Genomic DNA, 15,342 nt, shown 5'->3' with positions numbered 1-15,342 from the left:
AACACGGGTGGTGTCCACAGTGGAGGCATTGGGGGCGGGATTTTGGCTATGGATCAGTATGGAGGCAGTACGGCAGCACAAGTGATTAGCACTGTGGCTTCACAGTGCCAAGGTCCCAGGTCCGATTCCCTGCTGGGTCACTGTCTGTGCGGAGTCTGCACATTCTCCCCGTGTCTGCATGGGTTTCCTCCGGGTGCTCTGGTTTCCTCCCACAGTCCAAAGATGTGAGGGTTAGTTGAATTGGCCATGCTAAATTGCTCTTAGTGTCCAAAAAATGTTAAGTGGGGGTTACTGGGACAGGGTAGATATGTGGGCTTCAGTAGGGTGCTCTTTGTAAGGGCCAGTGCAGACTCGATGGGACGAATTGCCTCCTTCTGAACTGTAAATTCTGTGAAAGAGTAGGAATTAACAGGTCTTTTTCAAATTGGTGGGTAATGCCTAGTGGGGTACCACAAGGATCTGTGCTAGGACCCCAACTATTCACAATATATGTGAATATGTGATTTAGATGAAGGATCAAAATGTCATATCTCCAAATTTGCAGATGACACCAAGTTGGGTGGGAGGTTGAGCTGTGAGGAGGATGCAGGGATCCTTCAGTGTGATTTGGACAGGTTTTGTGAATGGGCAAATTAATAGCAGATGCAGTATATTTTGGATAAATGCAAGGTTATCCACTAAGGTAGCAATGATACAAAGGCAGACTATTATCTGAATGGCCATAAATTAGGAGAGGGGAATGTGCATCGAGACCTGAGTGTCCTCGTACAGCAGTCACTGAAGGTAAGCATGCAGATACAGCAGGCGGTAAAGAAGGCAAAAGGCATGTTAGCCTTCATTGCGAGAGGATTTGACAACAGGAGCAGGAATGTCTTGCTGCAATTATACAGGGCCATGGTGAGGCCACACCTGGAATATTGTGTGCAGTTTTGGTCTCCTTATCTGAAGATGTTCTAGCTATAGAGGGAGTGCAGCAAAGGTTTACCAGACTGATTCCTGGGATGGTAGGACTTACGTACGAGTAGAGATTGAATTGATTTGGATTGTATTCGCTGGAGTTCAGAAGAATGAGGGGGGATTCTCAGATAAACCTACTAAATTCTAATGGGGCTGGACAGGGTGGATGCAGGAAAGATGTTCCCAATGGTAGGCTATTTGAGTTGGATGTTGAGTCATGATCATATTGAATGGCGGAGTGGGCTTGAAGGGCCGATTGGCCTCCTCATGCTCCTATTTTTTCTATGTTTCTATGTCAGGCCTCATGAGCCATGAGCAAATGAAAAGGAAAACAAGTTTCTAACAGTCAAATAGAGGTCTCACTCAAACACACTTGATTAGAAAAAAAATTTGTTCACAAAACCCTCAAAAAAAGTAAACCCCCTGAGGTGATCAATTTGTTGAAAAAGCAGACATCTATTTCACTAATCACATAAACAACAACTAAATCTTTACTAATCTTTTAAAACCATCATCAGAATGTCCCTTAGAGGCAAGGGGCCGTCTTCTACTTGAGGGTGTAGAGATGATTGATAAATATTTTGCCTCAGGTTTTACAGAGGAAGGTGAAATCAAGAGTTCAATATGTAATTATGATTGCCTTCCAATGCTCAATCTCCACTTTGATCTGGAAATATACCAATTACTTATTTCATCAGCAGTTTGACGGATTTATTTATTTCTAGAAAAGGACCACAGAATCTTGTGAAACAGTACACAAAAATGACACACAAAGTAGATTTCCAAGACTGAGGTACAAATTAAACCATATTGCTGCAGAGATTCATGAACAGTTGGTTTGAAATGAATTAAGTTTTAACAGTTAAGGATTTTTTTGTTAAGGCTGTGATACTCCAATCAAACTTCAGGTTGCCTTCGACATTCGTTAATCTTATGCAAACCTCCAAATTGTTTATGAAAAGATTGCATCGTGTACATAACAAAACTCTTCATATGATTTGTTTTGGACAAAAATGGAGATTATAAACATAATTTTATGATATATGTACTATACAAATCAACCTTATTAAGAAGCACTATGCAGAGGGCAGAGAACAAATGCAGCAAATCCTTATAGATGATACCATACATCCGGCTTAGCTCAGGGTTTGTGATGCAGAGCGAGGCCAACAGCGCGTGTTCAATTCCTATACTAGCTGAGGTTATTCATGGAGGCCCCGCTTTCTCTACCTTGTCCCTCACTTGAGGTGTGGTGATCCTCAGGCTAAATCACCACTGGTCAGCTCTCCCCTCAAAGGCGAAAGCAGCCTCTGGCCTTTTGGGACTATGGCGCCTTTAATTACTTTATTCTCTTGCTGTTTTCAGTCATTGATTGGGATTCCCCTTTCCCTGCGACTAAGTTTGGGAAACCCAATCAGGCAGAGAATCCCATATCGGGTTAACGATGGGATCAGTGTGGGCATCAAACCTGTCCCCAATCTTGGGCCTGACTCCACTGGCCATAGTGGACCTACCGCCCCGCGCCTGCAGAAACATGCAAACAGCTGATCTGCATTCATTAGAATGCAAGAAATAGGCTGAAAGCCAAATCTTCCGCCCCCCGCTCCCCGTTATGTTCCCACCGCATCGCAGGAACTCCACCTGGTGGGCATTGGTGTAAATATTGCCAACTGCAGTCATGGCGCGATGGACCCGGAGGGATGTCAAGGTAGTCAGCCCATTGTTCATGTGCCCCTCTTCTGCTGCCAACCTGCAGAGGTCCAATGGGGTTGGATGGGCTTGGGCAGTGGGTAAGGGGTTGACCCCGGGAAGGGCGGATAGGGTCTCACGTTTGGACTATCCGTCAGCCCTGGGCAATTTGAAGATCACTCTTGAACTGATGATCTCAGGCTACCCTCTGTTCAAGGTCTATATCCTGGTTTGACCTGTCTAAACTCTGAAGTGACCTTCTCACTCTGAACTGCTCTGCCTGACAGCTGATGAGCAGATCAGACAGTTCAGTGAAGAATTAAGCCAGAAACACTTTCCCTTTCCTCACATATGCTTCCTAAGCCCTATGTTTTTGAAATTGCTGCTACCTGAGGTGTCAGAATCTTTTGAGAAAGCCGACAACATTTGCAAAGAGTTGAAATCCCCTGAGATCCTTTGAAATGCTGAGCATTCGTTCAATTTCACAGTGTGGTACCTTTAATTTGCCTTTGATTGACAGCTTAATAGTTTAAACACAGCAGACACGAGGTTTGTTCATTTATCTTTCCCTTCTTGCTTGAATGCATCTGAAGTACCCCCATTGACCCTAGCTGCAATATTTATAAACATTCTTGTTATGATTGACAGAGCTGAACACTTCAAAATAGCAAAGTGGTTTCACTTCTTCTTTTCTAACTGCAAAAATCATTGTAAAATTGGTCCATCAAACCAGGCTAGGGAGTCACTGTTTGGGTGTCAGTGCCATGGTGGCAGTGCACCATTGGCAATGTCGCCGGCGGTGACTGAAGGAGGGGGAAGGGGGTGGCTGAAGATGGGGCTAGGTGAAGGATGGGGGTTGAAGGAGGGACTGATGGGGTTGGTTGAGCCGGGTCACTCTTATGCTTGAGTGCTGTGAGGGGGGCTGACCCATTATTCCCGTGGTGGGTGGGGGGGGGGGGGGGTGGTGGCAGGAAAGGAGGGGTTGGGAGTGCACCCCTTGTCAGCAGGGAAGTCAATATTTGCGTTGTGGAGCAGGGGAGGTGAATCGGGGCACCCATTCAAAATGGTGGCCTGTCCTCGGTAATTGTAGGGGAACTGATGCATTCTGCGCTATACCTATTTCTGCCAAATGAATCCCACCCAGACGATGACTCATAGCCCCAGTGGGACACAGTCCTGATTCTCCACTGGCACGTGCACTTAGAATCTGGAACCCGGAGAATCCCAGCCATTGTCTTTTGTGATATAAAACAAGCATCTTAGTTAGTATGAACTCTTGTGTTCAAATTTGGTAAATTTTAGTTGAAATTAAGTATAAAGAAAATTAATACTCTATATATTGCAACATAAACTCATTCCATCTTCTACTGCAAAATACCACAATTTATGATTCTTATCAATTTCTTTTTCTTTTTTAAAAATAAATTTAGAGTACCCAATTATTTTTTTCCAATTAAGGGGCAATTTAGCGTGGCCAATCCACCTATCCTGCACATCTTTTGGGTTGTGGGGGTGAAACCCATGCAGACACGGGGAGAATGTGCAAACTCCTCACGGACAGTGACCCAGAGCCGGGATTCGAATTTCTTATCAATTTCTGATTCTAACGTGTTAAATTATTTTATTTCCTACTACAGTTATTTTCAGTCAAAAACATATTTCTTGCTTTCCATTAAAATATTACATTGTAAAGTTAGTTCTTTTTTGATAATTAGTATAGACTGTTGAGCCACATCATGTTTAATACTGTGTCCAAGAGCATGCTGACGCTGACCATGTTGCAGTGTTGCTGTGGAAGGCTGTTCATTGCTGTCCACTGGCAGATGTTAGATTTTTTTAATACTTCGTAAACCCCAGAATGTCAAGCATAGAGAAAATCCAACCTGGAAAAAATATATAATTTAGTGGTTTGTTCCCATTTTCATGCACCTGGAATTTAAGATCCAGTTGTCAACTAGTTTCCTTAAATGATAGTTCACATCACCCGCTGACTAATTGAAAGCATATTTACAATTTTTCAAGCTAACCTCCTATGGCATTGTTCTGGGAAGTGAACAAATAAAAATGTTGTTCTTCCCATAACCATCCCTTTTCTCAGGAAACAGATTAATTTAAATACAAATTGGACAGATTTATTTCAGAAAAGTATTTCTGAGATACCGTTTAAGGGTAATTTGAGACATGACACGTTGTAATTGTTTTCCATTACTGGTTGTTTCCTTTCATCCCTGTCTGTTGTAGATGACTGGATACCTACCGTAGTTGAATTGGAAACAGAACAAAGTAACACTCTAGCACCAGAGTATTGTAAAGGGATTGAAAAGAGCAAGAAGGTAGGAGTTAGTCATTTTATGCCTCAACAGAGGCTGACGCCAACACACTGAAGTGAATTTGTCTGCTGTCATTACATATTGCTTGGGCTGGATTCTCCGATCACCGATGCCGACATTCGGCGACGAGCCGAAGAATCCAAGTTTACCATGAAATTGGGGGCGGCACCGCTTTCGCGATGCTTCGCCCCTTCCAAAGCTGTATACTCATGGAGTACACCACGCCACGTGTTGACGGCTTCAGGACATTGCCTGAGGCCAGCCCCCGATGCTCCACCCCCCCCCCCCCCGGCTGGCCGAGTTCTGGTGGCGTGGGTCTCTCATGATCTCACTCGTCGGGAACACGGCATGGTGGCTGCAGACTCAGTCCAGCGCCACCACAGTCAGGGGAGGGCCGATCCCCAGGAAGGTTGGGACATTATTCGGAGCTGCATGAACTGTGGGGGTTCGTTCCGGGGTGCGCAGACCAGCCTAATGAGGGGGACTATTTCACGGGCCGGGTCCGTGAGTGGCTGGACACGGAATTAGCAATTCTCCGGCGTGTATCGGCAGCTAGAGCCGGGTGCTCTACGCTGCCTGCATGCTAGATCCCAGCAAAACGGGGAATCGGTGGCCGTTTTGCACCAGTTTTTCTGGCATAAAACGCCACCGTTCCCACGCTGCCGTGGGGACATAGCCCCAGAATTGGAGAATCCAGCCACTTGTCTCAGTACAGCCCCAGTGTAGCAACAAAAGGCTATATTTTTATGGTCTAGGGAGGGCAGGTTTTGGTACGGGCAGGGAGTTAAATCAACATGTATTAATATGGGGTTGGGATCCCACCACTGTCCTGCTCTTTACCATGTTTCAGTGGGGCAGGATTGAAGACAAGTGGCTAACCCCCAGGATCTGTTGGATAAGTAACTGAGATATAAAAAGAAAATTAAGAACTTTTTAACCCCAATTTTGGATTTAAAAGATAGCGCACCTGTTTCCTACCTGTCCTGAACTCATCAGGGTGAGTGTACAATAGGGAATATGAGATTATTCATGAAGCCCCCACCTTCTCAACCTTGCCCCTCGCTTGAGGTCTGGTGATCCTCAGGTTAATTCACCCCAGTCAGCTCACCCCCTCAAAGTGGAAAGCAGCCTATTGTCATCTAGGACTATGGTGATTCTACCTTTACCTTATCTTATAAGGGGAGAGCTTCTTCAGTTTAGCTGATAAGCTGGGAAGGCTTTGATCAGTGAAATTGAAGAGATCCAGTCATGGCAAAGTGACAGACAGTTCAAAGCACATTACATCACTCAATGAACATTTAGATTTAACCTGTGGGATGCGATGTTTGCAGAACCTTTTGGATTTAATTTTACTATTTATACGGGTGAGAGCTTTTTCCATGTAACTCAAAAGCAAAAAGCAATGAGATTGAAATGAGGTCTGAGGCAAGTTCAATTTTTAATTACTCTTTCGGAAATTCTTTTTTTTTTTGCTGAAGCACGCTGTTAAAACCTGGAATTTTTATAACCTGCTTTTGGGTTTGGGCAGTAAATTCAAAGTACACACAAATGTTTTACATTAGAAATATTTTGGTATTGCACTGTAGATTTAAAAAAAAATCTTTCAAGGGATTTGGGTGTCGCTGGCTAGGTCAGCATTCATTGCCCATTTCTGAGTGTTCTTGAGAAAATCGCGGTGAGCTACCGCAGTTCATTTGGTGTAGCACCCACGGTACTTAGGAAGGGAGTATTTTGACCCAGCAATAATGAAGAAACGCCAATATCGTTCCAAGTCCGGATAGTGTGTAGTTTGGAGTGGAATTGCAGGTGATGGTGTTCCCAAGCATTTTCTGCCCTTGTCCTTTTACGTGATAGAGGTCATGGGTTTGGAAGATGCTGTCGAAGCAGCCTTGTTGAGTTGCAGAGAATCTTGGGAGGGATTGTAGATTGAAGCTCAGAAGAAATCACAAGAGGTGGGTATTGGATTGGATCGTGGGGTTGGGTAGATTGGATTGCAGAATGGGGAGACCATTTGTGGGGAAGAAAGCAGGTTTGTTTGAGGGGGTTGTGAGGAGCATGCTTGATAAATAAAGTAACAAAGTAACACTCTAGCACCAGAGTATTGTAAAGGGATTGAAAAGAGCAAGAAGGTAGGAGTTAGAGTCATTTTATGCCTCAGCAGAGGCTGACGCCAACACACTGAAGTGAATTTGTCTGCTGTCATTACATATTCCTTGGGCTGGATATGCTTGATGAATAATCATCTACCTTCACTAATTCAGATGGTTACTTCGGCGAGTGCGCAAATGTGACTTCATTAAACTTGGAACTGGTCATATTGGAGCCAGATTGCTGCTGTGATTTACAAGTTACATTTTAACTATGCAACCATTCTTAGCGGTTAAAATTCTCCACAGAACCCCTGATTTTAACTCTGAGTGTCTTCTGCATGTGTATGATGGAATTTGGCCCATTGCAGCAGAAAAGGGACCCAAAGTGCTTCAACTCCTAGTATTATTAATGTGTTGCTGTACCACGTCCTGCCAGGAATGGATGGAAGTTGATTGGGCTGTCCCACAAAAAGCTCAGTTACATTTAACCGCCCAACAGCATTCAGCTAACGTAGCTTTTGTGAGAAGAAAGGAGGGGATGGGAAATGTCCAGAGCAATGGAGGTCTAAACTTTCCCTGTGGAACCTGGATACATACTGCTGCACATAATGACCCCACAAAGGAAAGTGTAATACTTTTAATGCCTCTTCTTCTTCTTGGCACATCCTGATTGCCCTACACCTGTTTGGGGAAGCTGTTATGGCTTCCCTGCCCAGGCTTACGATAAAAGAGAAGTCAAGGTGATCTGCAAATTTAAAGAAGGATCTTGGTGGCTTTGTAGGTGTGTGACCAGCTTAGTCCCATGTCCAGAGGATCAAATACAAATCTCAATGGACAGCATCCAGGAGTGTTTGGTCTTGTAACCAACCCAGGGCATTTTTACTGCCCACCCGTCTGGTTTCTGTCAGGTGGTATCAGCACGCCAAGCTTGGCAGCCCCTTATCTTCTTGATTTATTTTAGCTTCTCTTCCTCATTTCAACCCTGTCTCAGTTATGGGCCCTGCTGGCCTTTCAATTCGCTGGCTGCTCATTTGGTCAGGGCATTATTCCAAATCCTAAAAAATGGTGCACTTACTGTTTACAAACCTAATTTCCTGTTGTTTTGAGTTTCGGTTACCAGTTTCCATTAACATTTATTTTTACAAGAGCCATTTTATGATGCAATTTCCAATACAAACAATTGATTTTAATGATTTGTTGATGAATCAATCAAATTACTCAAACAGCTTCACGCAAAACAAAATCTAGGGCCTGAAATTTCTACTGCTCAAACTAAATTCTTAAGCAAAATTTTTAAAAAATAAACATTTTTCCCAATAATATTACATTTGTCAATTGAATTGTTTTGTGCATTGTACTACATTCATAACATTTTTACTGGTAAACGTCAAGTTAACTCTGTTAACTGAAGGCAGGTCTTATAAGTCCGAGTACATGCTGATATACTGAAGGCTAAATGAGAATGCTGATTCTGCAGGCACAGTGCAAAACGATAGAACATAGAACATAGAACAGTACAGCACAGAACAGGCCCTTCGGCCCTCAATGTTGTGCCGAGCCATGATCACCCTACTCAAACCCACGTATCCACCCTATACCCGTAACCCAACAACCCCCCCCCCCCCTTAATCTTACTTTTATTAGGACAACTACGGGCAATTTAGCATGGCCAATCCACCTAACCCGCACATCTTTGGACTGTGGGAGGAAACCGGAGCACCTGGAGGAAACCCACGCACACAGGGGGAGGACGTGCAGACTCCACACAGACAGTGACCCAGCCGGGAATCGAACCTGGGACCCTGGAGCTGTGAAGCATTTATGCTAACCACCATGCTACCTCTTTTCTCCCATATTTGGTCAGAATGCTGTAGTTTTTTGTGTTGTGAATTAGTTTCCACAAAACTCCGCTGTTTATTGACAAAAGTTGTGTTTCAACATTTTTGTTGTTTTCTGGAACCGGACTTAAATGTTACAAGATGTGAAATGCTTTGAATAGATGATTTTCCTGTGTCTGACAATTAGCCATTTTCCACTCCGGTCACAGGTGCAACCACTTTGGCATTGGGAGCGGTGGAATAATGAGACCCATGGGACTAGAGTCTCCAAACATGAGGCTATATCCCCACCCTGGCGTAAAAACGCTGGTGTTTCACGCCAGAATTTCCATTAGAAAATGCAGTTAGTCACCTACGTTGAAGGGGCTGGCAGGGCCCCGGAGAGCTTCTCACAGCTTCAGCTGCGCGAAGGGCACCCGCACTTTTGGTTCCAAGTCTGCGCATGCGCACGGCGGCTGTCTACAGCGGCCGTACCGAACGCAATGGCGATCTCAGCCGTTGGACCTGGACCAACAAAGAAGGTCCCAACGATCTATCCCACCCGATCATTGCCCCAGCGGCCCATAAGGCCCCCCCCTCCGGTATTTGATTGCCCCCACCCCCAACAAGGGCAGCCGCGGACTGAGTCCGCAGCCGGCGCGTGTGAGTCCTGACTGGCCAGACATGGTCAGAACCACACCGTCGGGAATTCGGCCGGTCGGGACCGGAGCTTTGCTGGGAGGGCCTGTGGCAATGGCCCCCAGCCACGCAGCGTAATTTGCGTGTGAACGATTCTCCACTGGAGAACCGTGGGAGCGGCGCCGGGCCCCATCCTGGCGTAAAAGTGGATTCTCCATCCCTACGCCAAACACGATTTTGGCACAGGGCTGCGGAGAATGCAGCCCATGTTCTCCAAATGTATCTAGCTTGGGTTATAACCTCGCTTTATTCTCCCACCAGAATGCCACAGAATTGTTTTTATGTCCCTCAAGTCTATAAAGAGTCGATTTTTAACTCTGCAGAAACTGGGTGTGCTGCAGCTATAAATTAGTTGCTGGATGGCCCCACGGTTGTCCCACTTGCTTCCCGTTGTCTTGAATTGTAATCTGCTCTTCTGAGCAGACTAGGAATATGCCAATCTGAAATCTCATGGTCTTTTATTAAATATGCAGTTTGTGCTCTGATGGTGTCACTGGGACTTGCTATTTAAACCGGTGGCCTGATTGGGAAAATATAGAGAAGTATAGAATGAAGGTGGTTCTGCACAACAAGAGGCCAAAGAAGGAAAACATTTCAAAACATTTTTCCACCTAAATTGTGGGACCAGGAGGTGTAGAAGAACTCTCAAGGCCCCAGAAGGAAAGCAGAGGCCTCCTTTACACTGGGCTGCTTCTCTTTTCACTTTGTTAAAGTCATCAAAACCACTCCTGTCCTCAAATTGCCTGATTTTCCTGCTACTCAGCATTTTGCTCTCCTCTGGCTGTTACCTGCCACTTCCTGCTAGATTCGAGGCAAGAAACGGACCGGGACTGGCAGAGCTACCATGGGAGTTAAAATCGTCAAGCTTCACAGCTGATGCCGAGGGGGTGTGTCACTCGCTTCTGTCCTGCCTTCCTGATACTGTCTCAAGGTTAAGATCAGAGCTGAAGTGTGGTTAAGTCAGGTTACTGATTGTTGTCAAGCCCAAAATTAAGTAGGTAAAAGGATAGGGTGAGATTCAACCAACAAAGCAGATGACAGTCATTTTTCTCTGCCTGTTCCATTCACCTTATAGCTGTTAGAAGTATCAGAATTGTGGAAGAGACTTGAAAACAGCATAAAGTGTTTTAAAGATCTTTCAATTCCATTTAAAATCTGTTTTAAATATACTACCATTTAAGCACAGGATCACTCTACCTTCACCACCCTAATACACATTGTACTACGAGTTGAGTGCAGAGAGGACTTTGTTTGCAATCTGTTCACATAATGGCCTTGCTTTCAGCCTCGCTGAAAAGCATCCCCAGAGAGCTGCTTTGATGGAATAAATTGGGAGCTCTGAACTCCTGAAGCGTGTCCTCTGGCTGGTCCCTAACTGTAATTCCTGAGAGAAGGTAAAAGGATGAAAGATGAGGGAACCAAAAGAAAACAGTGAGAAAGTGAAAAAAAAAACATGCAGCAGGTCAGGGATAGCAGAGTGAAACGTTAGAGACAAAAAACCGAAAAGGTGGAAAATAGATTATGGCCACAATTGAACGAATAATTAGTGCAAGGGCAAGATAGGAATGCTGATGCCACAAGGAAAACTAGATGGAAAAGAATAAAATAAAATCACAACAGCAAGAGCCATTTCATCACCTACACCTCCCCTGAGAAGGATGACAGACACTAAAGCCTGAGTTTTGATTGCAGAGTCACGACCCCGATGTCTGGTCCATTTAATTCTTGGCCCAATTTAATGTCGCCGCTGGTGGTCTTCTGGTATTTTGAAGCAGATGCCCAATTCTGGCAATTTCACAGTCCACAAGGAATATTTGGCGGGTTGAAGATTGGGATGCAGAGGCACTGGGCCTCTGAGGGAGCCCGGCAGCCATGACTGTGGACCGCGGCATCTGGCTGAAGGTAGAGGTCAGAATGCAGTGCAGCAGCAACATGGCATGTGCCCGTCTCAGAGCAACCCTATTATTTGCCGATGCCTCCCAGGATGCACGTTTAGAGCTGATGGCAGCCTGAAGGAGCATTTGTTTACAGAGAGTGGCGAAGGCCAACCAGACAGAAAAAGCAGACATGGTTGGAGGTGCTTCACAAGGTGAACAGCCACAGTGCAGTCAGCAGGATGCAGTGCAGGGAACACTTCAACAACTTTATGTGGGCTGGCAAGGTGAGGGAGATGCAATGGCCAGATGATAGGCCTTCAGTTTTGGAGTCAGAACTGTGTTCTTATCTTGTGTACTGACCTTTGATGTGGCACTTTACCAAATGTCTTTTGGAAATCCAAGTGAGATGGACATCCAGCCGACAGAGGGTGAAAACAAGTTACTATCAATGAAGGGGATGGGATACGGTCTTATTTGTGTAGTCCACGCCACTGTATGGGCAGCATGGTAGCACAGTGGTTAGCACTGTTCCTTCACAGCGCCAGGGTCTCAGTTGTGATTCCCGGCTTGGGTCATGTTCTTCCTGTGTCTGCTTGGGTTTCCTCCGGATGCTCCGGTTCCCTCCCACATGTCCTGAAAGATGTGCTTGTTCGGTGAATTGGACATTCTGAATTCTCCCTCTATGTCCCCGAACCAGCGCCGGAATGTGGCTTTTCACAGTAACTTCATTGTAGTGTTGTAAGACTACTTGTGACAATAAAGGGGCTGGTTTAGCACACTGGGCTAAATCACTGGCTTTTAAAGCAGACCAAGGCAGGCCAGCAGCACGGTTCAATTCCCGTACCAGCCTCACCGAACAAGCGCCGGAATGTGGCGACTAGGGGCTTTTCACAGTAACTTCATTTGAAGCTTACTTGTGACAATAAGCGATTTTATTTATTTTATTATTTTTCATAAAGGTGATATATTAAGCTGTAGCAGCTCTGCATAAGCAACGACTGACAGAGAAGAGATATCTTCACCAAAGTTTACCAGTTGTGGAGGAGCTGTCTCAGCAGCTCACTGTGTTATTGGCAGCTACTCCAATGGAGGAAGATATGTCCGTGACAATATTGTTATCGCAGCCAAGTGAATCCTTCACCAGTGCCGACACACTCACCTCGTGGAGCCTCACATGAGTTTAGAATGGCTGGCACAAGAGGATCAACATCACGCATAAACGGGGGTCGGTGAGGGGGGTTGAGGTCGCTGTGGGGAGCCAGCCTTGGAGGATGGGTGTAAACCTGGGCGGAGTCACAGGACCTCAGGATTCACATAGAAGGCAGGTCTTCCTGGAGTAGCAATGGTAGATATGTCCTCAAATGTCTGAGGCAATGCAAAAGCTTGCGCAGAGAAAGGAGGAGTCCAATAATGAGCTTTATTTTGCAACGTCTCAGGGATATGAGAGCACATGAGGTCCTCCACTAAAAGAGTAACCCAAGCCACCTGGAGAGCCATACGTGACATCATGGTGAGTGAATGCAAGAACATCACGCTGACATGAACTGAATGCACACTGTCATATTCTGTACCACAGACTGGTCAGTTGTACTGATGGTTGTACTGCAAAGCTGACCTCCCATGAGGCGGAAAGGGTGCAGGCCATCGCACAGATGCAGGGCCTGAGCATCGAGGAGAGTGGCCGTTTTGCGCGCTTTTCCCAGATCCCTGAGCATGTGCGCCACGACCGAGTGGACGACGAGACCGACAACCCGGCTGCGCAGGTGCATACATCGACCGATCGCACTGCGCATGTGCGATGGTGCACAGAACGCGCTGACGGTCAGCGTCATGACGTGTCCGAATTGTGGCTCCGCCCACTGAAAGCGGCAATGTCCGGCAAAAGGACGCCGATGTCTCCAGCATGGCAAGCGTGGCTACTACGCAGCCTTTTGCAGATCTGCTCCACCGCTCAGCAGCCAGCGATCCCAGCTGCGGCGCAGAAGTGTCCACTCAATAGAGCAAGGCATACCAGGTTCCGATCCCGACAGCCAAACGGACACTGATGCTGACTGCCTCAAGTCTCCATATCGGGTGGGCATCATAACATGAGCTGGCCTCTACCACACCTACCCAACGCCTCTCGATCCTCAGTGTGGATCCAGACGATGAGTGGTGTGCTGTCCTCACAGTTAACAAGGCTCGCATCCGATTTAAACTGGACACCGGCGCGTCTGCGAACCTCATCTCACAATCCAACCTCAACACCATCCAGGCCCGACCAAGCATTCTTCCACCGGCCTGCCAGCTCCTTGACTACAATGGCAATGCCATAGCTGCCAGTAGCTCGTGCCAACTAGGGGTATCCAACAAGGTGATCAAGGCAACATTATGGTTTGAAATTGTCCGGCCTGACAGGGTGTCCCTGCTCGGTGATCGCGTCTGCAAGCTCCTGAACCTGGTTCAGCGAGTCCACACCATGTCATCGTCACCGGCGACGGCCTCGCCCGATGGAAATTTGCAAGCCGACATAATCACGCAGTACCACAGCGTATTCGATGGAATGGGCATGTTCCCGGACCGATATAAAATCCTGCTCAAGCCGAACGCCACCCCTGTAATTCATGCACCGCGCCGGGTGCCGGCGCCCCTCGAGGATCGTCTGAAAAAGCAACTGCAGAATCTCCAAGACCAGGGCATCATCTCGAAGATCACAGAGCCAACAGACTGGGTCAGCTCCATGGTCTGCGTAAAGAAGCCATCAGGGGAGCTCTGCATTTGCATTGATCCTAAGGATCGAAACTGCAACATCATGTGGGAGAATTACCCAATCCCGAAACGTGAAGAGTTGACCAGTGAGATGGCTCATGCCAAATTCTTCATTAAGCTGGACGCCTCCCGGGGCTTTTGGCAAATACAGCTGGACACGTCCAGTCGCAAGCTGTGCACGTTCAACACCCCGTTCGGTCGCTACTGCTCCAACCGCATGCCTTTCGGCATCATATCTGCCTCCGAAGTGTTTCACCGCATCATGGAGCAGATGATGGAGGGCATCGAGGGGGTGCGGGTACACGTGGACGACGTGATTATCTGGTCCACAGCACCCCAGGAACACATTGCTCACCTCAAGAAGGTCTTCCAGCTAATTCATGAACATGGTCTCCAGCTCAACAGGGCCAAGTGCTCATTTGGTCAATCGGATATTAAGTTTATAGGTGACCACATCTCGCTGCAGGGTGTGCGGCCAGACGCTGACAAGGTCTTGGCGATCAACACCATGAAGACCCAGGAGGACAAGACGGAGGTCCTCCGCTTCCTCGGGATGGTCAACTTTCTCGGGAAATTCATTCCCAATATGGCATCCCACACCACGGCCCTCCGCCATCTCATCAAGAAGTCAACGGAATTCCGGTGGCTGCCCACACATGAAGCGGAATGGCAGGAGCTGAAGGCAAAGCTCACTACAGCCCCAGTTCTAGCGTTCTTCGACCCAACCAAGGAAACCAAGATATCACCTGATGCAAGCCAGGACGGCATTGGGGCGATGCTCCTCCAGCGAGATGACTCCTTGTCCTGGGCTCCAGTAGCGTATGCCTCTAGGGCCATGACGCCCACTGAGCAACAGTATGCCCAGATCGAAAAGGAGTGTCCGGGTCTCCTGACAGGAATAGTCAAGTTTCATGACTGCGCTTACGGCCTACCGAAATTCACGGTCGAAACGGGCCACAGGCCTCTAGTCCACATAATCCAGAAGGATTTAAATGACATGACACCTCGTTTACAGCGAATTCTTCTTTGACTCCGCTGCTATGACTTCGAACTTGTCTACACGCCAGGCAAAGAGCTGATCATTGCAGATGCCCTATCCCAGTCCATCACCACACCGTGTGAACAAGGTGACTTC

At 46.8% G+C, this 15,342-nt stretch overlaps 1 protein-coding gene across 3 annotated transcripts in view; it reads right to left on the bottom strand.

The window, feature by feature from the left end:
- Positions 1-15,342, bottom strand: part of agmo (alkylglycerol monooxygenase) — a 496,116-nt gene that overhangs the window by 50,665 nt on the left and 430,109 nt on the right. For 2 of the 3 annotated variants that reach the window (XM_038797482.1, XM_038797481.1), the window contains one exon: positions 1,652-4,529. The exons of the other annotated variant lie outside the window; for it this stretch is intronic. Coding sequence is in view for 1 of the 2 variants with exons in the window: in XM_038797481.1 (XP_038653409.1) it covers positions 4,473-4,529 (57 nt within the window). In the remaining variant the exon portion in view is untranslated. Of the gene's footprint in view, positions 1-1,651; positions 4,530-15,342 lie in introns of those variants that run through there. 3 annotated transcript variants of the gene reach the window in all.

This window comes from Scyliorhinus canicula, chromosome 5, assembly GCF_902713615.1.
Source record: "Scyliorhinus canicula chromosome 5, sScyCan1.1, whole genome shotgun sequence".
In the NCBI taxonomy this organism is placed as follows: domain Eukaryota; kingdom Metazoa; phylum Chordata; class Chondrichthyes; order Carcharhiniformes; family Scyliorhinidae; genus Scyliorhinus; species Scyliorhinus canicula.
This window is presented reverse-complemented; position numbering and strand designations above follow the sequence as displayed.